The 20,861-nt window shown below is 59.6% G+C and overlaps 4 protein-coding genes across 5 annotated transcripts; 3 read left to right on the top strand and 1 right to left on the bottom strand.

Moving 5' to 3' along the window:
* Positions 1–102: 102 nt before the first annotated feature.
* On the top strand, positions 103–1,633 carry DID4 (ESCRT-III subunit protein did4). Its single transcript, XM_047984741.1, has 4 exons — positions 103–341; positions 412–687; positions 769–1,026; positions 1,079–1,633. Exons 1-4 carry the CDS (start codon positions 336–338, stop codon positions 1,220–1,222), a joined length of 684 nt encoding a protein of 227 aa, XP_047840716.1. The 5' UTR covers positions 103–335; the 3' UTR covers positions 1,223–1,633.
* Positions 1,634–2,820: 1,187 nt separating this feature from the next.
* On the top strand, positions 2,821–6,959 carry MgPP2CL-1 (Protein-serine/threonine phosphatase). Its single transcript, XM_047984740.1, has 3 exons — positions 2,821–3,399; positions 3,819–5,496; positions 5,546–6,959. Exons 2-3 carry the CDS (start codon positions 4,162–4,164, stop codon positions 6,005–6,007), a joined length of 1,797 nt encoding a protein of 598 aa, XP_047840715.1. The 5' UTR covers positions 2,821–3,399; positions 3,819–4,161; the 3' UTR covers positions 6,008–6,959.
* A 1,287-nt stretch (positions 6,960–8,246) lies between these two features.
* JDV02_003595 (uncharacterized protein) lies at positions 8,247–14,111 on the top strand. 2 transcript variants are annotated; one of them, XM_047984739.1, is made up of 5 exons: positions 8,247–8,654; positions 8,722–9,163; positions 9,265–9,452; positions 9,562–13,119; positions 13,175–14,111. In XM_047984739.1, exons 2-5 carry the CDS (start codon positions 9,090–9,092, stop codon positions 13,219–13,221), a joined length of 3,867 nt encoding a protein of 1,288 aa, XP_047840714.1. In that variant the 5' UTR covers positions 8,247–8,654; positions 8,722–9,089; the 3' UTR covers positions 13,222–14,111. The 2 variants fall into 2 exon arrangements, with proteins under 2 accessions (XP_047840714.1, XP_047840713.1); XM_047984738.1 differs by lacking the exon at positions 8,247–8,654 and having other exon boundaries at positions 9,143–9,452.
* Positions 14,112–14,224: 113 nt separating this feature from the next.
* ARO80 (zinc finger transcriptional activator) lies at positions 14,225–18,514 on the bottom strand. Its single transcript, XM_047984737.1, has 3 exons — positions 17,341–18,514; positions 15,527–17,274; positions 14,225–15,466 (listed from the first exon to the last, which is right to left on the bottom strand). Exons 1-3 carry the CDS (start codon positions 18,339–18,341, stop codon positions 15,051–15,053), a joined length of 3,165 nt encoding a protein of 1,054 aa, XP_047840712.1. The 5' UTR covers positions 18,342–18,514; the 3' UTR covers positions 14,225–15,050.
* Between the last annotated feature and the right edge of the window lie 2,347 nt (positions 18,515–20,861).

Below are 20,861 nucleotides of genomic sequence, written 5' to 3'. Positions count from 1 at the left end.
TTGGAAGTTAGAGGTCCTCTCCACTCTGGACTACGGAACAAGCACGGGGTGCGGGCCAGCGGCGCATGTCTGGTGGTACCGCCTGCGGTTGGGCTTTCCGCAGAAGTTCAACTGGCTGGCAGAGCCGCGACCCGCGGTTACGTAGGGCCCGACCTGGACATCATCCTTGGCTGCCACCAGCCAGGCAGACGGATTGCATCCTCTCGCCCCTCAATATCATCGACGCAGTCTGTTTCTGCCTGATTGACGCTGTCGTTGAAAAGATTCTATCCGCGCCCGCCGCCTTGTGGCTTTCCCGAGAAGCCCTTCCCTGCGGACGTCAGAGAGCACGCAAGATGAATGTAGGGCGCCCCGTCTCAGCTGATGCGATCCTGGTGGACGACGACTGACCTACCCCCTCTGCGACCGCAGATCCTAGAATGGGCCTTTGGCAAGCGCATGACGCCCGCGGAGCGTCTGCGCAAGAACCAGCGCATGCTCGACAAGGCGATCCGGGAACTCGACCAAACGCGTGTCAAGCTCGAGAAGCAAGAGAAGACCCTTATCCAACAGATCAAGACGAGCGCCAAGAATGGTCAGATGGGCGCGTGCAAGATCCAAGCAAAGGATCTTGTACGTACGCGGCGGTACATTGAGAAGTTCTTTGCCATGCGAAGCCAACTTCAGAAGATTTCGCTGCGGCTGCAGGTATGACTGCTCAAAGGCGGCACCGCGTTGGGCCTATGTCCATGTCGATCGAGGCTAATGACGACGCGCACTACTATACAGACATATCGGACGAACGAGCAAATGATGCAGGCCATGAAGGGCGCGACCATGGCACTTGGCAGCATGAACAAGTCGATGAACCTACCTCAGTTGCAACGGATTGCTATGGAATTCGAGCGGGAGAACGACATCATGGAACAAAGACAGGAGATGATGGACGATGCCGTTGACGACGCCATGGATGTTGGCGTGGAGGAGGAAGGGGATGAGGTCGTCGATCAGGTCTTGGAAGAGATTGGCATCGACTTCAATCAAGCCGTGAGCTATCCCTCCGGCACACCCGTTATATCGGCTAACATTTGCATCACAGCTGGGCGAGACGCCTACGGCACTGGGCAACTCAGCTGTCACCGAGGGCAAGGTTGCGCAAGCGGTCGGGGCGGGTGGTGGTGGCGGCGGCGGCGATCCGGTCGACGACGACCTTCAGGCTCGGTTCGACAGCCTGAAGAAATGAAAGGGGGGACGAAGGTGCACGCATTGCACGCTAGAAGCCCCGTCATGTACGTACAGGCCTCGCGCGTCTGCATGTACGCTCCTGCGCATGCCCCTCTGCGTTACAGAAGCTGCATGTTTCCTGACTGCGCTTGTATTTCTCGGTGTTGGCTAGACGGGAAGGGCGCGGGTACCACCGCCCATGCGCGCTCTGCCCCGAGATTGGCGCAGTGGCATGATGCCCTGTCTTTTTGTTCTGATTCATGTTTTGTTCGACACTGTCCATAGCGGTTGCGATAATTCATCAATGTGGGGTGATCACACACCGTGGTGGGTTGTGATAACTTTGCCAGTGGCCATGACTGATTCTCATCAGGAACGACGAGTCGAGTTGCTGCGTAAAATTCACTATACCCAGACCACAACAAATACGGGTTCCTTGTAGAGTACCCCCTGTATTTGTCGCATGTCCATCGGTAACACACTTAGCTGGCTGATAAAGTGACCTTTCAAGGACGAATGCACATACATCCGCGGTTGTAGGTCGTGGAGAGGCACATCGGTCTCGGCGTCCCCGCCTTTATTAGCTCAACCCTTGCAGACCTGGTGACCTCAGGTCTCTCCACCGTGGAGTCGCCTCAACGTGCCCCCAGCTCGGGCACATCGGACGGAAAGGGAAAGAGGCGATGTAAGCCTACGGCTATAACCTCGTGCGCGAGGTAGCTTGTTCAGCAGAGCACCCGCGGCTGTCGCCGGACAAGCATGCTCATCGAGCCGGAGTTCGGGAGAACAAGCGAGCAATGCCTGCCACGTCCAACGGATGCGCCTGCTTGGTACCAATTGACGTGCCCCGGTCGTACGTCCGTGCTAGGGATATGGGGTTGGTGACAAGCTTTGACAACGGCTTCCGCAGCTCCCGCGAGTTGCGTGGCCTTTTGTCTCTCGGTCAGCTGTCTCGTCTTGGGTGCAACAGTGATCTTGTGCGAGGTGCGCGAGCTCTGTTGCAATAATGCAGGGCAAGGTAGTAGTAAGTAGGATCGTTGGGAATTGTGCCATAATTTGGGAGGGGGCGCTGAAGACAGAATGATGTAAAGCAGAGACGGGGGGGACGATGTTGTTTGGATATGTCTTGTCTGTGACTACGGACGCCATCCCACCACGCCCTGGAGTTGTGCTTGGAGATGGCCGCGGCAGGGACCACCTCTGTAAGGTAACTTACCTTGGTACTTCCAGTAAGCCCGCGTCGCTGCTTTGTCGGTCCCAGCACTCGGGGACCCGTGAAACGCTACCAGGTACTAAGGTAGTACCAGGCAGCTACTAGGTACTACTACTAGGGGGGAGCGTGAACCCCGCCCGCTGTAAATCAGCGACGGCACTCACTGGAAGCTCCCGTCGCGCTCCGGGCTCCGCGTCACCCCCCATCCCCCCCAGCCTGAGGCGAGCCCAGCCCAGCCTGGAGGAGTCGGGTTCCATCCATGGATGTATGAGAGATACGCACTGCCCCACTACTACTACCTAGTAGGTACCTACCTACCATGGGAGCCACCACGAGCCGCCCTCTGCACTTTAGTAGTTCCCACGGACCCGGCTTTCCGTCACAGACGTCAGTCGCATCGGTCAGGCTGCCAATCCACCCAGAGGTGGCGCTCCCCCGCCATCAGCCCGCCTGGGCGATCAAATCCAATCGTACCCTGCTCGGTCAGCCCGCCCAGCTGCGCGCCGGGAGAGCGCACTGAAGGTAAGAAGGTGAGGTCCAGGTGCTCCCCGCTGTTCTGTCCGTTCCCTGGGCGCGTCGGGTCCCCCCCCAACAGCTCCGAAGCCAAGTCTGGGAGGTCGAGTCGCCTCCCCCTCCTCCCCCTCCAACCCACCCCCCTCGGTCCCCCAAGGCTCTCCTGCATTTGAGCGGCGCTAGAACCCGACGTCCGTCAACGACACAAGCAGCCACCTCCGCGCCAGTCTCACTACTAACTTACCACTTACCTTCTGCAACGACCAGCCCGCCTCCCCCCTCTGACCGGCTCCCGTAGTCAACTTCACCACCACCGCTACTCCTGCCGCGCCGATCGATTCGCCCTCCACAATCATCGCGGACGCCGCATTCGAAGGAGGCGGCGCTGATCCGAACCACGCGGTGCAGGCCACGGCCCCAGCGCATCTCGACATTGCCTCGCCTTCCTCGTCATCTCCCCCTCAAGCACGGTAGGTATCTTGCCACGCCACCCCTCCTGTTGCCGTTTCTCATCGGCGTGCGACCCGTCCATCTCGCCGTCCGCATGTGGCGGTTGTTGCGTTGCACCGGGACCCGGCCTTGGTGGTTGCGGCGCGAGCCGCGTCTCCCGTGGTGATTCATCGCTCGCCAGCTTCGCTTGAGCTCGATGTTGACAGTACTCTGCGCAGCGGATCAGCCCAGCAAGCAAGCAAGCCTCTAAGCTGCCTTCATGCGCCTGGCTACCTGCCTTTCGTGCTCCCACACGACGTACCTACTCCCTTGCCCGCGCTTGCCGCTTATCCCGAGTGTTTTAAGCTCGGTGATTCGCTGCCCTGCTACCTATTTCATGTTCCGCCACGACCGTACTCCTGAGATTCGAGCGCAAGCGACTGACCATTGTCCCTAATAGCAGGTATCGAACACTCTTCCCGTCCTTAGCTACGCTAGGCGTGTTATACTCGCCATTGCCGACGGTCGATTGCGGCTACAACACCACGCCTGACACGATACCCACCAGCGCATATTGCCTGTCTCTAACTAGGCGCGAAACTCTCGCGTTGCGCCCGACGACCTGCAAAGCCGGATCGCCCGCTTTCTGCGGCCTACTCACCCGAACACTGGTCAGACTGTACCTGATCTAACGTCATACCCACAGCTCTGCACCGACTCAGCGGTCTCACGCTCCCAATCACAAGCTGGCAGGCAACAAGCGTCGCAGTCTCTCCTCATCAGGAGGAAGCCTGCTGAATAGGATGTTTGGCGGTGGCTCCAATTCCTCAGGATCAAAAACCGAGAGCGACATCAGGGGCGAGGGCAAGTCGCCCTCCCCGGACTCGAGCCCCGGCTCCAGCGCCGCAACTTCCATCAAGACGACGGATCAGGCTGCTAGCGGGGAGAAGCGTAGCGGCAACGGAAGCCCGCCCGGCCGGAACGACAATGGCGCCAATGCAGATAAGAAGCGCAGGAGTAGTGGCGTTGGAAGCAAAGCCAGTAGTCTCCTCGCTTCGGCCAAGAACTCGCTGAGTTTCGGTCAGGGAGGCCGCGGCAATTCAGACCTCAGCGCGCAGACGCCTCTACAAAAGCTTGGCAAGCAAGATCCCGCCCTCGCTGTCCCCCAAGGCCAGCACAACAACTCTGCAGGCGAGTCCGTCCCAGGCCCTAAATCCACTTTTCGCGTTGGCGTTTGGGAAGATAGGAATAAGAAATGCCGGCGCACTATGGAGGACACGCACGCTTTTCTCTACAACTTCCTCGATACGCCCGAACCCGCAACGGAGGCCGGCGACAAGGCGGCTAAGACGGAAAAGGATGCCGCTGATACGGCCGAGCGTGAGATTGTGCAGTCAGACAATGGCTATTTTGCCATTTTTGATGGGCATGCCGGAACCTTCGCTGCCGACTGGTGCGGCAAGAAGCTGCATATTATCCTAGAGGACATGATACGCAAGAACCCGAATGTTGCGGTCCCGGAGCTCCTGGATCAGACATTCACAGCCGTCGACGCACAGCTTGAGAAGCTTCCCCTGAAAAACAGCGGTTGCACGGCCGCCATAGCCGTATTGCGCTGGGAGGACCGCGTCCCGAGCGACCGATCGGTCACCGGGTCTCTTCCGATTGCTCCGGCTGCCGCCGCTGCCGCTGCCAAGGCGGCGAACAAGGCGGCGGCCAAGGCTAACGAGCATGCACAGTCGGAAAAGGACAAAGAGAAGGAGAAGGAGGCCACCACGACCGTAACGGAGGTTGACCCGAGACCTTCCACGGACGCTGCCCATGCTAGGTTAAAGAGCTCGGCAAGCCGGCAGCGCGTCCTCTACACAGCTAACGTCGGCGACGCCCGCATCATACTGTGTCGTGGCGGCCGGGCCCTTCGGCTATCATACGACCACAAGGGCAGCGACGAGAATGAAGGCAGAAGAATCGCAAACGCTGGTGGCCTGATCCTCAACAACCGTGTTAACGGTGTCCTGGCTGTAACGCGGGCCCTTGGCGACGCCTATATGAAGGATCTCGTCACCGGCCACCCGTACACCACCGAGACGGTCATTCAACCCGATCTCGATGAGTTCATTATTATCGCGTGCGATGGCGTAAGTTGTCTACTTGTCGTTTTGCTGATCATGCGCTGACTGTCTGCAGCTTTGGGACGTTTGTAGTGACCAGGAAGCGGTCGATCTGGTCCGGAATATGCAGGACCCCATTGCAGCCTCCAAACTGCTCGTCGATCATGCGCTGAGCCGCTTCAGCACCGACAATCTCTCGTGTATGATTGTTCGGTTCGACAAGGAAGCTGCAAGCCAGAATCAGAGCTCCAAGGAGACGGGCGAGACGGCGGCAGCGTCTCTGGTCAGCGAAGCAGACAAAATTGTCATGGACACGAAGCAGAAGATCGCCGACGGAAGCACCCCGCCGCTCGGAGTGTCGGCCAGCAACAGTGGTCGCGGGTACGACGCCGTTGGTTCTGAGGAAGCAGACTTTGTTCCGACGACGTTGGACGGGACACTGGAGGAGGAGCCTCATTCGATTGGCGAGGAAGACAGCCCGGAAGTTACGCCGAGTCCGGGCAATGATCCCGTTCACAAACAGGCAGCAGACTCGTAGCTGACGGGAGCCCATGGCACGGCCCCCGTCCTGTGCGGGCGCATTAGCGGATTGAATGACAGCAGAGCTAAACATGACGTTGATTCTCTCCTTGTTAGGACAGTTGCTTTTGCTGCGAAACGGCCGGGCTCGGCTACTTCTGGTGACCAGACTCGGTTGGTGCATCTTGGGGCAATCGAAGGTGCAGGTGTAAGCGGCCTGCGCCGCGGGCAGGCTACACGACCGCGAGTAGACGCCGCGAGATGTCTGCACCATGTGAGTATCGCATAGTGAGTCAACGGCTGATCATCGTATTCAGCGAGGACGGGCAGAAAGACGAGGCCGGCCATGGTGGCTCCCGCAACGGTGGCGGCGGCAACTAGGCACCTGTATGTGTATATATAGCTGTGCTCTTCATGAGAATGACCGCCGGGCAGTCAAAAGGGATTACCCAAGGCGGCCAGTGTCCGTTTGTCTCTGCTTCAGCGGCGCCACGCTGCAATTGAGACTGCAATGTGTGGAGTAAGCCGTTCGGCAATCTGTAACCATTGAAGGAAGCCCTTTCGAGTTGGAGTGCCACTTTGACCTCCTCTCAAGGTGGTCACTGCTTGCATGGACGGAGATGGGTGACGTCGTGGCCCGAGTCAGGTCTCCATGGAAGTTTTACAGGGGGCCACGGCGATTGGAGTTGGTGGGGGGGAGGACTTGGACCTGTCATCCAGTCCTGTGCGACGGTGAGGGCACGCGTGCTGTGCTTGAAGATACGTAGGTAGTTGTAGGGCGCGCACATGGGTCTCATAGATAGGTACTAGGTAGTTGCACATGGCCATACACTTTGGTGCGTAGGTAGCAAACGAGGTCTGCAGCCAAGGACTGCAGGCAGTGACGTGCTACGCTGATTCGCAAACGACGCCCGGCGGCGGTGGCGGCGACGACGACGACGATGATGAATCCGGGCGTTGGGGCAAGGGAGAAGACTCGACATAGAAGGATAGGTGCACGGATGCGCTGCAGGCGGCCGCGCATATCCAGTATAGTGTATACTGTGCACGTACGTACGAATACACGTCACTGGAGGTACGTGCTTGATCCTGTACGCATTCATGTATGTACAGCAGTACAGTACGTGTGACGATCAGAAGAGGAAGAAAGGTCAGAAAGGAAGGCGCGGTCGGCGAAGCTCGGCCCGGAGGTTAGGTCCCCTTGGTCCCCTTGGTCCCCTTGGTCCCCTTGGTCCCCTTGGTCCCCTCTCTCCATATTTTTGGTTTTCGGCCCGCGTTGTGCGTGGGCGACGACAATGGGAGCTTGACGCCGCGGGCCAGGGCGCGCGCGCGAGTCCGTGGGTGTTGCATCTCTCCACCGATCTCGCCGACTCGGTGCGGGGTTGGGCTGGCGGGCGTCTACAAAGTAAGGATTGCAATGTGCCGTACTGTACATACGGTGGTGCCTTTGCCGCACGGTAGCAGAAAGTGAAGGGGAAAGAAAAGAGTAAAAAGAATCAATGGAAACCCAATGGATGGAACCCCGTCTCTTTCCGAAATGAAAAGAACAGAGCGAGCGCGTCCCCTGGGCCCCTCCCCTTGACGGTTGTCGATTAAAATGGGTGCTTTGAGTGGAGTGGAGTGAGTCTGTGATGAACACCCATGGAACAAAGGCTGGCGCGTCGGCGGATGGACGCTGTGGGCGCGGCGACCGAGCACTTCCCACATGGATGGGATCTCATCGAGGTTCACGTTCAAGCCGCGTTTTGTGGCGCCAGGCGTTCCCGGGTGCCTGGATGCGGCCCTGGATAGGAAGGATACCTACGTTAGTAGCGAACGCCTTTCAGCAGCCCTTTTTGGGGCGGCCTTCCTTTGCGTGCCTGGATTCGCGGGCTTGCTGTTCCGCAGACTTCGTCAACAAGGGGACGGAGGGCACCCCTGGACCGACGCCCCAACAGCAGGCAGTCGAGCGCTCCGGTGGATGCATCGGATGGATGGGATGGATGGGATGGGATGGGATGGAGATGGATGGGATGGCCAGGGGTCCAGGGTCGCTCATGTCTGTCGGTGCGGCTTCCATGCAGCCAACTGGTGGAAAGCAGCTGCTGGTGCGGGTGCTCAGGCCCCTATATTGCCTGCCATGATAGGACCCGGCCCCCCTAACCCCCCCTTCAGGCACGCGCTGTGTGCTCCGACTCCATCCATCCATCCTTTTGTGGCTCCATCGTTGTCGCCGTCGTCCTCGGCTTCCTTCTCCTTGTTACTTGTACTCGCACCACGCGTGTCCCTTTCTCCCCCCCCCCGATGTTTTGCGTACGTCATTCTGCGATTCGCGGTACAGCATCAGAGGAACCGACCTTATAGCCCAGCCCAGGCAATCTAGACCCGCGGCGGGCTTCCACTCGTTTCTCAGGCTCCCCTGGCGAGAGCTTCGACCCATACATACCCTTTCCCTTCGACCGCCTGCCTCTCTCTACATTTCTCCGTTGCCCGCCTACTACCTCACCTCTCTCCCCTCACCACGACGGCGTCGGCGGTGCAAGCTGAGCTCTCGAGGTGAAGAAGCCTCGTGGCACACCACGCACCACCGCCCTGCTTGTGTGACGCGGTATGTGTCACCACAAACCATCCATTCACTTGCCGGGAAGCAGACAATCCGTTCGGGCCCTTTTCCGGTGCTAGAGCCAGTGCGTGCGTTGCAACACCCGCTAAGATAGGCAAAGCTAACACATTTGCCCCCTTCGGGTCCTGCAGCCGTTGCTTTTTGAGCATTGTCTCGGTCCCCTCCCCTTCTCAGCCCGCGACAATCGCGACAAACCGCCTCGGCGGCCAGCGTCTCCTGCCCACACGTACTCGAACCTGACGTCGACGAGGAACGAGGACATCTCGACCACCAACAACCACCAGCAATCCCTTTTGTGTCGGGCCGTTGCCCATGTACTCGACCAAGGCCCATCGCCTACCACACCGAGCTCGCGAACCGAGTCCCTAAGAGCACGTCTCCAGGGTCGCGGGGTTCGACGTCGAGTTTGAGGCTTGCACCCGACAGCTCGTTTGCTCTGCCGCTGCGGCATCGATCACAGCGGACGTATTGTGCGTCTTAGGCGGCGATACTCGGCACAATGTCTCTCAATGGGTTGGACGATGCAAAGGTCGTGGAAGCACACGAGACGGCTGCATCCGAGCCAGGAGGATGGTATGGAATGCAAACCCCACTGTGCCACGGAGGCGCTCTCCTTCCCTTCATAAGTGAACGCTTGGCTGACTCGGCGGGCGCCCGTGCCCCTCGTCTGGAAGGTTCCTCCTCAAGTATGCCTCTCGTGACGAGGTTGAGCTCCTGAAACGCGGCAACGGAGGCATCGTAGAGGTGCGCAATGCCATCGACGAATACGACGAGACAAGCCCCCTCTATGGCTTTCTGAAATATCGAAGGAGGAACGTCATCATCAAATATTTGCCCGAAGACTGTTCTCGAATAATTCAAGGTGCGTTGTCACATATGGCCACCTGTGTCTGAACGACACGGGCAAATGCGCGATGCCTGCGACTCTTGAGAGGTCGATATGCTGACTAGTGATTCGTTGCCCTCTGCAGCTCGCGTGGCTGTTCATTTCAACGCCGTCTGTGAGCGGTTCTCGCCGTACGATACCACGTTCGAAATCTCATCAGCAGCCGAGCTCAAGGATACCAAACTGTCGGCAGCCTGCTCCCTGCACGCTGCCTCCTGCTCGACTTCTTCGTCCACCAGTTCCCTCCGCAGAAGACGCTTGGTGGAAATTGCCGAGGAGGAGGAGGAGGAACAGCGTGCCGTCAAGCGCCAGTCCATGCAGCACAGGGATGGGGACCGTCCACAGCCGCCAGCTGGCGAGGGCCGCGAAATCGAGCCAGTCACGCTCAACTCTCAGCTGGCGGAATCTCCCGAACACAGAAAGTTCTCCGTCGCTTCAACATCCGAATTGCCAACTTTTGTGGGAGTCGACGAGGGCCCAACATCGCCGGGTAAGTCGAGCGACGCAGACTCAACGCGTCCCGACTACTCTTCTACCTACTCATCCTACCCCTACACCAAACCCAAGGTCAAACTTGGCCCTCGCCCATCCCTCGAAAGCGGTGGCCGGCCCCAGACGGCTGGGAATTTCCGTCCTGTATCTGCTATACCGGCAGGGTTCAAGCTCTTTGGCAAGGGAAGCCGGCGAGGCAAGGGCAGCAGAGACGGAATTACCATGCCCCCACCTGCGGATGATGCCGTCAGCCTGAACCTGCCTCCATCTGAAGCTCTAGGAGCCGACGGCCCTGTGCGGGCTCATGATCTGGCGGTCGCGAGACCATCCACCAGCTCAGGCATCCCCCCTGACCCAGTATCGATGTCGCCGCCAGCTGCGAAGAAGCCCACCATCTCGCCTGAAAAGGCGAGACTGATGAAGGCGATGAAGCTGAGGGAGAAGAAGAAACAGATGAGCATGCATCCTCCTGCAGAAAGCATCAGCGAAGTCGTAACGGAAGAGTGCACAGATGCCACTTCCGACGCTGTCGTGAATCAAGCGCCCGAGGCAGGTGTCCAACCAGAGACGGAGCAAGATGTTGAGGATGAGGCAAAGACTGGCAATGCTGGGTCGGCGATGGATATGCTCTCATCTTCGGTGCTTACTGATCAAACTTCAGACTTGACACAGTCCGACTCGAGACCTACCAGCCCAATTGTGGCCTCCTCAGAGGCAGCACAGTCAACCAAGGCTTCGTCCATCTCCGAGTCTACCGACGAGACAGTCCAAGCCAAGGATGATGAGACGGCGCCAGATGATGAGCACAACGCGGAAGATACCAATTCGAAGGATCAGCAAGAGGCGCGGCTAAGAGATCTGCTTGTGACAGCTGAGAAACCTGTGAAGGAGGATAGCGCCACCGCGTTGGAGATTGACGAGAGAACACCAGGCGCTGCCGAAGCAGTGTCCTCCGGAGGCTTATACGAACGTGCTGAGCCCCAGCATGCGCCGCTTGCACCAGCAGAACGGGCCGCCGAGATTTTGGGGTCTGTCTCGGAAGACGTGTCGTCCGGTGGAAAAGAACAGGACAAGCCCGAGCAGGCGCCTGAACATGTCGAAAACCACTCCTCATTTGCACCACCAATTTCTGACCACTCGGTCGGCATTCCATCGTCGTCAAAGTCTCCACCGGAGCCGTTGTCCGCGAACGTGGATAGCGAGACAAGCAGCATTCCTCACGCGGAGACTACCACGTCAACAGTTGATAATGAGGCCACCACCCCCACTTCACAGCCGAGGCCTTTGGAAAGCAAGGCCTCGACCCAGAACCTGTTTGCTGCCGACGAAGTCGCCGCGCAACCTACCGTCGGGTCAGACGGCCCGCGGCAAGCGCTGGAGGAAAGCCCCATCATCACAAAAGCTCACGCGACGGTGGCTGAGGTGGACGGACAAGACGGGAGCGACACGGATACTATTCCTGTCTCTGTAAAGGCCACAAAGCGAAGGGCCCTTGTTGAGCCCATCGACACCGACCTGCCCCATACTCGGAGCACGACGCCGCGGGAGGCAAGCCTCTCAGACGACGAAGAGTTGATGGACGAGCTGCAGAGCGCGACAGTGCAGGAAGCCAAACACATGTCGGTTGCCAAAACTCCTGTGTCGGCTACCTTCCCTCCCAGCCCCGCCAAGAGGGCTGCGCCCACGGGTGCGCCGGCTGCCCACATGGTCCGAACCACATCAAATCCCGTCCGTGGCAAGTTGACTGTCCCGACGGGCATCAATCAGACGTCGGCGCGATCTGTGAGCACGGGAGCGGCCTACTTGCACCATGTCAACCAGCAATCGGCGCAGCAGGGCGGCAATCTGATGAAGAAGTCCAACCTTGGCTCGAGCATCTCGCAGCGCATCAAGGCGCTGGAGAAGCTCTCCGCGTCGTCGGGCGACGCACCGCCGGCTGTCAGTGCGCGTGAGCGGCCGTCTTCGACCTTTTTCGCGGTCAAGAAGCGGGAGCCGTCCAGGTCGCCCTCCGTTATGGACAGGGCAAACTCGTTCCGGTCAACCGCCGAGCCTATATCCATCTCCAACGAGTCGTCTCCAGACGGCAAGCACGTACGGGCAGAAAGATCTGGCTCCGTCACCAGCCGCCTGTCTGTGTTCGAGTCACCGACCACCGCTACGGCCAACGCCCCCAACCGCTCGCCCGCAAGCACTCACCGCGGTCGCTCAGAGTACGTCTCCGTCACGGCCAGGATTGTTCGGGATCCGAACGACAAGGCCGGCCAGGGATTCGACCCCTCCAAGGATCCCTCCGAGTACGGCCATTTGGAACTGAAGCAGTCGCCCTTGCTGGTGGACCACCACAAAGCCGTCCGCGAGCCGGCACAAGCCAGCACAGAAGCGCCGCTGGAGGAGCGGTCGGCGAATCAAGACGCCGGCAAGGCCAGCAAGTCTCGCCAGTCCTCTTCCTTGGGCCTTGTCAAGGACTTCATCAAGGAGCGCCGCAGGTCCGTGACATCGAATCAGGGCGATATCTTTGGTGCACCGACCAGCTCCAATCCATCACGCTCGCCGACGCGCCCTCCTTCCATCAATCAGACCAGCTCCTTTTCGCCTCGGCTATCCATCAGCAGCCGGCGGTCATCGGTCAGCAAGGACCGTGATGGCTATACGTCACCAACCGGAGAGAGCTTTGGTGACGACGCCAAGTCGACTAACGGGGACAAGAAGATGTCCAGGGCGGGTCGCTTCATGCGTCGCCTGTCCAACCTCTCCGGGTCTCGCGGCAAGAATTCACCCACCGTTCTCTCGCCCTCCGTCGCGGAAGATCGGGCTGCCGAGGCAGCGACTCAGAGGCCAGCCACCACCGGGTCTCCCTCGGTCGTGTCCTACATGGGCGACGTCAACGTGCAGTTCCCCGACAATCTGCTGTGGAAGCGTCGCAACATGTGCCTCGACTCCCAGGGTTTCATCATCCTCAGCGCCCTACCTGCCCAGAGCGGCCGCCAGGCACAGGGCACAAAGCGATACCACCTCTCCGAGTTCCGGCCGCCCTATACCCCGGATGTTGAGCTCCAGGAGCTGCCAAACAGTGTTGTACTTGACTTTATCGATGGGGCCAGCATACAGCTTGCGTGTGAGGACAGGGCCGGGCAGTTGAATGTCCTGAACAGTATGTACCGATATCAACGACTCGTGAGACAGTCGCCGAACTAACTTGGTCACAGTTCTCCAAGAAGCACATGCGACGCGCAGCACGACCTACGGTCTGTAGACGCTCGACAAGCGCCGCACGTCTCATTCACTCCCTAATACTGGTACGCGAGAACCAGCTTTCCCCTAGACTCTCTGCGCGTCCGACTGAGCCCACACAACCAAACGCGTTCTCGTCATAGGACAGGAGACAACCTTGCTTGTTCGCCTTCTTGTCGGCTAGGGCTCTTCCTTCTGTCACATTTCTGTGGGAATCGGCTGCTCCCCTTCCTATCACGACATGTCCTAACCTTGGCATATTGCCGTTCACCATGCCTCGGCACGTTACGCTCTTCTTGCCTGTTATAGCGCCCAATTCTTGTTGCTTTCCCTTATTTGCCTTCACAAAAAATGTGATCTTGTCATCATGATTTCGTTGCACTTTCTCACGACTGTATCGCCTCCTTCACAGGAGCCGAGTCAAAAATAGTGGAATGATACCATACGTCGTCAGGCCGAGCCCTGCTTTCTTCACTTTTCCTCATGCGGCCTCGCTCTTCTCAACCCCCCTTCCTTTGTCAACCGACGCTCTCAGCCTTTTCTTGCCGTTAAGTTTTCCCTCTTGGCTCCAACAAAAAAATTGCGAACCTGTCTCTCTCACTCTCACTCTCACTCTCTTTCCATGGGGGTTCTCTTTGTCACAAACGAGGTCTCTTCTCTTCTTCTTGTTCTCGAGGAATCGGAGTGCGCGACAGCTGGGTCAGCCGGCCGGCCGTGCGTGGGTTGATAGATGGATAGGTGGATAGGTCGGTGGACGGATGGAATGGGGGGAGCGACCAAGCAAACAGTATAAGCCCCACGGCCTTGGATCGACCGATGAATGGGCTTTAGGTCCTGGGGGTTGCATGGGCCCTCATGTATATAGTTGATAGCGGACGGCATCATAGCAGCAATGAAGCGAGGAATGTGGCCGTGTAAACGTGTGAACCATGGACAATCAATGTGCTACCGCTAACACTGAGTGATGAGGCGACGCAACTACTGACGTGAGTTGCTTGCTTGTACGACATCGTGTACGGCATCACGCTGAGACGACGCACACAATTAAGACGCAGTAGCTCGTGGTGATGGGATATACATCCAACTGCCAATGAGGTAGCTAGCTAGTGTACCGATTCGAACAACCAGCCTAGCCAACTTTTCTCCTCCTACACGAGACTTACACGAGACTTAGTTGAGCCTTGGTCCCCCCCCACCAACCATCTTTCTCGCTCCCATCATACACTGCTTGCCCACCCCATTCATTGTCGTAAAAACCGCTGCTCGTCGGGGAAGAAACACGGCGCTGAACAAGAAAAGTGACAATACCGCGCGCTGCCCAGAGCACCAAGAGATGCGAACGGCCCATGATGACCCGGTAGCGCCGCCCGCTGAAGGCGTCCCATGTAGAAACACAAAACAAAGGAAGCCGGGCAAGGCAAGAAAAGAGGGGGCCGTCGGGGGTGGAAACTAGAGACGAAAGGGGTGCCGGGATTCGAGCTACACGTTTGTTTTCAAGGCGACCTCCCTGTTCGTCCGTCCTGCCTTTCCACTTGGCCCGCCCGACTCCGGACAAAATATTGAGACACAAGAAAAGGAAGACAATTACAATTCGAGAAATTCGCAGCCCATTTTTTGGTTTCCAGATTCGCCAGTGCTTCGAGACCCCAATGATGCCAAAAAAAAAAAAGGTGAAAAAAAAAGTGTTGCCTCCCCTGGTGATGAGGTCCTCAATCCTTCAGATTGACGACAGACGCGCGAGGATCGCTGGCTCGACTGGTCGAGTTTTCGCTTGCGCATTCTTCTTCGGCTTCGTCGTAAGTCATTACCTGCCGATGTCCGTAGGTCGGCATTTCATCTCGGCGCTCCTCATCAAGCAGCGCCGCTGCCGCTGCCACCGCCGTTGTTGTTGGCGCCGTTGGCGCCATTTGCGGACCCGGGGCCCTCTCCGATGCCCGAGAACTGCACCGGGTCCATGGCCATGTACTCGAGCAGGTCTAGCCCGCCAACGTTGACGCCCTCGGCTGTCATGGCAACGGAACTGTTCTCCATGTTCTGGAAGAAAGCTGGGCCAGGGGGCAGGTACCACATCTCGTTGCCTGGGTTGTTCCATTCCTCGAACAGATGCATGTCCAAGCCAGCGCCGGGCGCATGGTGGCTGTCGACATGAGTCGCCGGCGTCGAGGGACCAATCGAGGTATTGCCCGGGTACGGGAAGTTGCCCGTCGACAGATCGAATGGCGTGGCCGAGATGTTGTTTCCCTCGGCAGTAGGAGACCCAGCGCGATCTGAATCTAGGCTGTTAGCATGCGCTCGCTTCCAGACGTCACCAGCTTCAGGCGACTCACATTGCCCGTTAAGGCCCTCCCGCAGCCGTTGAGCATGCCCGCCAACCCAGTTGGCGGTGCTGTCCCCATTCGGCCCTGCGGCACCGGCACCCTCGGGCTGAGGGCTTTGGCCCCTGCCCGAGGATTGCTGCATGGTCGGGGCCTGAATGAAGCGGTTCCTCAGCCTACTCGTGAGCGTCTCAAGGAGGTCCGCGAAACGGATGCCGAGGTGGACGTCGTCCACCACACAATTACGGAGGGCCTCTACGGTTGCGTCCATGAGATCGATGCTCAACTTGACGTCGGAGCGCGGGGCGCCCAGCGCAAACGTCTTAAGAAGGAACATGGCGCCGCTGATGATGCGAAAGTATGTCCGCACGGGGGCGTGCTTAAGGTATCCTCCCGGAAGCAGGCCGTCGACGACGGTGCGAAGCAGGTTCCTGCATCCGTCCACCACCTCGCGAACGTATTCTTGATCATTCACGGTGAAGCCGCCCAGCTGGCCGAGCGGCAGCTTGCCGTAGTTGATCATGGTTTGCGGCGACAGCTGTTGGTTGGTCGTCTGCCCGTCGCCGTTGGCTGCGGCGGTATTGCCGGCATTGTTGGTGCATCGCTCGACAACAGCCTGCAGCGATAGAGAGTTGACGTAGATGCGCACGTATTCATATTCGATGGTCAGGATGTGCCTGATGAACTGAGGCAGGCGAAAGAGTTCAAACTCGCGGTACCAGTCTCGGAGCATGGGCGCGAATTCTCGCAGCAACTCGACGTACTTGCCGGTCTGGATGATTTCTGTAGTATGCTTCCGTGAGCGGAACAGCTTCTCGTTTCCGAGATGCATGGCGTTGCTGATGCCTGCCCAGCAGTGGATGATCTGATCATCGAGCTCAAGGTCGGGAACATAGTTGAAGCCGTTTGCGAGGGACGAGGAGCTGGGCGTGGCTCCGTCGCTCGACATTGTACGCCTCCTCGCCACGGCGGGATCGGCCTTGCGCAGGTGCTCGGGGGTCATGCTTGTCCAGCCGAGGCGGCCAGCCAGCTGGGACGTGTAGATGAGAAGCAACCGCTTGATCCGGTTCGCTCTCGTTCTGTAGCCCTCGTCCTGGAATTCCGGACGAGTTATGGCATCGTCTTTGAGCATCTCGTCGATGTCATCGAAGACTCCAAGTTCGTACGCCAACCCCATTGCCGTGCTGAGAAGCATCCAGCACATGCGGTCGCTCCTCCACGCGGGCTCCAACCAACTTTCGATTCGCTTCCCGCCGAATCCGGCTCCAACATTCCTCGTGGGATCGACGCCCACCATGGGTGTCGCATCGTAGTCGGGGAGCATCAGCTCGTCGGTGGCCTCTTGGGGAGGGAAGTGCAGCGCCCGCGGGTGCCACTCGGTGAGGATCAAGAGTGATTCGATGGTGCCGAGGGTTCTCAGGCTTCCCTTGCGCATGCCGCGCCAGGGGGCCGTGCTGCTCGTGTCCGTCTCTTCCATGATGAGCGCGGAAGAGCCACCAGAGCCACAGAAACCACCGCCAAAGGCCTCCTGGCCCCAGAGACAACGTTCGATCATGCCCCTCAGGTAATTCCACAGTTGGTCAGGTATGGCGTGCGATCGGCAGTGCCCGCCGGTGCCCGGCATCTGGCGATATCGCGAGGCAATGGTGAGCAGAGTCACGGTAAGAATTGGCTCCTCCGTCAAGAGCGTTATATGCGAGGATGGATCGCTGAAGGTCGGGGGCGATATGGGGGTCATCGGCGAGAGGTACTTGTAATAGCTGCCAGCAGAATCAGCACGATTGCCACGAGAACAAGTTTGCCGGGATACATGAGACGAGACTTACTAGTCGATATACTCTATGGCCTCTTGCGACGTGAACCAGCCGGCACGGACAAAGCGGAAGCGACTCCAGGCCCTCAGAGCACTGAGGTAGCCAGGGTTACTCCGTATGCCGGGCTGCTGCGCCAGGTCGGGGTCGATGGGTTGCCGGACAGCCTGCTGCTGGTGCAGCTGCTGCTGATGCTCGAGCTTGATGGACATGGAGGTTGGTCGCGGGGGTTCCCGGGCAGCAGTCTCTTGCGGCGTGGGCTGGGGCGGGGGCACCGTCGTGCCCGAGGCGGTGCTCCCCTCTCTCCTGTGGTTAGCAGCCGGGCTGGTATCGTTAGCTTTGTCTGAGGGCCTGGAGGACAACTCGACAACAAACCTGTCCGTTGCTGCCTTGTAGAGGAGGTCGAGGGCGTCATGGGGCCCGTACATCTCGCGACGCATCACCGTCTGGGCTTCGAGGTTCTCGAGCTGCTGGTTTGCGTCACCTTCACCATCAAAATCGCCATTCCTCCGGTCCCGGGCGCGAGAGCCATCGGGGCGGCGCAGGGGTTGGCTCCGGCCGTGGGAGCCGCCGGGGGTCAAGGGCACGTCGCTGTAGAAGCGTCGGTCGAGACGAGGCGGCGGCGAGGCGGCGGCGTGCAGCCTCTTGCGGCCATTGCGGATGATGTACTCGTCGACGTCGCTGCCCTCACCGTCGTCCGTCTTGCGCTTGCGACGGGTGGCGCTGAAGTAGCACTCCTTGCTCTCGCGGCGGCAGCGGACGCAGGGCGGGTCGTGGGGGTTGTCGACGCTGCCGAGGTCGCATCGGACCTTTCGACGGCGGCAGGGGATGCAGGCCTGGTAGACGCGCTTATGCTGGGCGTTTTGCTGTGCGCTGGCGTCGGCCTCTGCGTCGCGCTGCTGCGACTGGGAGCGCGGAGGCAGGGACTGGTCGTTGGAGCGCGGACGCGCGGCGGCGGGCGTGTTTGCCGAGATGCTCGGGCTGGACTGCGCGGTGCCGTACTGAGATTGGGCCATGGCGGGCAGTGCCAGACCGCCGCGAGGTCGAGATTCGCGACGGCGATGGCAAGCAATGGCAATGGCGGCTGGCGGCGGGTTGGCGAGGACGACGAGGGTAAGAGCCGAAGTGAAGCGATTCGGGGGGTGGTTGGAAGCGGGGTTCGCGCAGCGGTTCGCGGCGGCACCCAGAGGCACGGGGGGGGGAGGGAGGGCGACTAACACGGCCGGCCGGCGCGGCCACGGAGGAGACGGACGGTTATTAAAAGGGCACGCCCAGCGACCTCAACAGCTGCTCGGCTGCAAGACAAGGGGGCCCTCGCAAACGCTGAACCTTGTCCCGATGACCCTTGGGTTCGCAGTGGGAGGGGGCAAGAGTGTGGAGGAGGAGGAGGAGCGAGGCGAGGACAGGAGGAGGAGAAGGAGGAGACAGCGGGCACCCAAAGTCTGTTGATAGGGAAAGCGCAACCGAAACCTATCGTGTCCGGACGCCGGCTGGCTTTGAGGGGTACCTTTTGGCCACGATGACGACGGACCGGGCGACGCGGGGGGTACCTGAAATGCGTGCGTTCCGGGTACTCGGGAGGTAAACAATTTTTTTTTTGTCCCTTCTCAGTCTCGTCCTTTTTTCCCCCTCGGGGCCCTTTGGTTGCTCGCTTCTGGGCGGCGCCTCAAGGACGGGTGTGCCAACCAAAGTACCGTAGCACCGTGCTGCACTGTAGGCTCTAGTTGGGTCCGGCATCTTCAGTACTAGGTTGGGGCGTGCTGGAGCGTGGGGAGACAGGCTCTAGTACTAAAAGGTACGAAGGTAAGGTGTCGTCAAAATGACCCAGGCGACGAGCGGCACGGCACACCTCGTTTCGGGGCACGGCCAGGTACCTACATTCATACCACCGTCGTGGTCATCGTCCTTGACATCGTCCCCGCCCCGCGCCCACCCACCACCGCAAAAGTCCGCACGTTGCGAACCACAGTTCGCAGGCGGCCCAGTATCCCGCCCAGTTGAGGCGGAGCGGCGGCTGGCCTGTACTGGCCTCCATGTCCTTCTCTGCGTGGCCCTCGAGCTGTGCGTCCGCTGCTGCCCCGCCGGCCGCCGCGCCTTTCAGAGGCCAGAGGGGAAGGAGGGGGGGAGTGGAAGGGTCGCACAGTCGTCAGTCTACTGCGCATCATGGCTGCCGCTGACTGGGGCAGCGCAATCCCATTGATCGATCCTCTGTGCACCTGTCTGGACCTACGTACATACTTACATACCACGTAGATGCATACTACAGATGCTGACTAGTGACTGACACCTCCAACGACGATGCCGTTTGGTAACTCGCAGCGAGGCGTCGTTGGCGGGCCCCCCCGGGGGGGGGGGACAAGGGGGGCAAAGGCACCTCAAAAGGGCTTCAGGGCCTCCACTCCTGCCGGGATCCGCCCTTCTCCACACACGGGCCAATCGTACGGGGCAATTGCCAGGCTGTCCGCCAATCATGACGCTTCTCTGACCAATCGTGGCCGTTGGGGAGTCGGGGACCTTGGCCTGGGCCGGGGGTCGCGCTGGGTCTTTGCAGGTCACGTTGGCACCCCGACCCTGCTGGAGCTGGCGGCAGGGCCGGGGGGTGCTGTGTGCAACCCGGGCGGGCAGGTAAGTCACCAACACTGTGTTTCTCTCTTTCCCGTCCGCCAACAATGGACGCGGGGCCGTGACGAGATGCCCACTACCTTATGCGACGCGTTGGCTAGTACCTACTACAACCTCACTCACCTACCTGCCTTGGGCATACAGAGGTACAGGCACGGCACGGGCTGCATGTACGTACCTTAGTAGTAGGTACCTAGTAGTTGGTACGGGATACGTTGCTCGAGACCTGCTCGGAGCGAACCACCAACGTCGCAGCACCGGACGCGACCTGCGCTGCGCTGCTCTCTCACTCTCACTCTCACACACTCTCTCTCTCACTCTCGCCCTCACAAGGGGCTGGCTCCAGGGCCCTCTTGGCCGCATCGCTCGTTCCGCATGGCGGCGGCGCTCACTGCAACTTCTGCTTCTAGACGCACGTACGGGGCCGCACTGGTGCGGTGCGGTGCAGTGCAGTCGAGTGCGGAGCGTTTGATGGCGTCGAAGCAGCGGAACGGCACAGCTCAGCCGGGGGCCTGCGTTCGCTCGCAGATACACACATTCCATCATTACCTGGCATGATGGCCTGTCTGCGATCGATGCGCCGCACCTGCAGGGCTCTCTCTCATTCTGCTGGTGCTGGTGCTGCTCTTGTTGTTATAAGTGGCACCCGTAAAGCAAGACAGACAGAAAGACACACGGACACCCACACCCACACGCGGATGCATGCATGCATGCACACATGCATACGCAAAGACCAGGGCAAAGAAGACGGCCAGAACATCCCCCCTCCCCCCCTCGCTGATACATGCTGCTGCATGCTTCCCTGGCCCTGAACCTTTTCTATACCTTACCCATCCAGCCTAGGCCCACGGACGAACCCTGGCCGTCTTCTCTGAACGCCGCCAGCCCCCCCGCCCCTTGTCCAGCACCAGAAC

The sequence above is a fragment of the Purpureocillium takamizusanense genome, chromosome 3, assembly GCF_022605165.1.
Source record: "Purpureocillium takamizusanense chromosome 3, complete sequence".
Lineage (NCBI taxonomy): Eukaryota > Fungi > Ascomycota > Sordariomycetes > Hypocreales > Ophiocordycipitaceae > Purpureocillium > Purpureocillium takamizusanense.
This window is presented reverse-complemented; position numbering and strand designations above follow the sequence as displayed.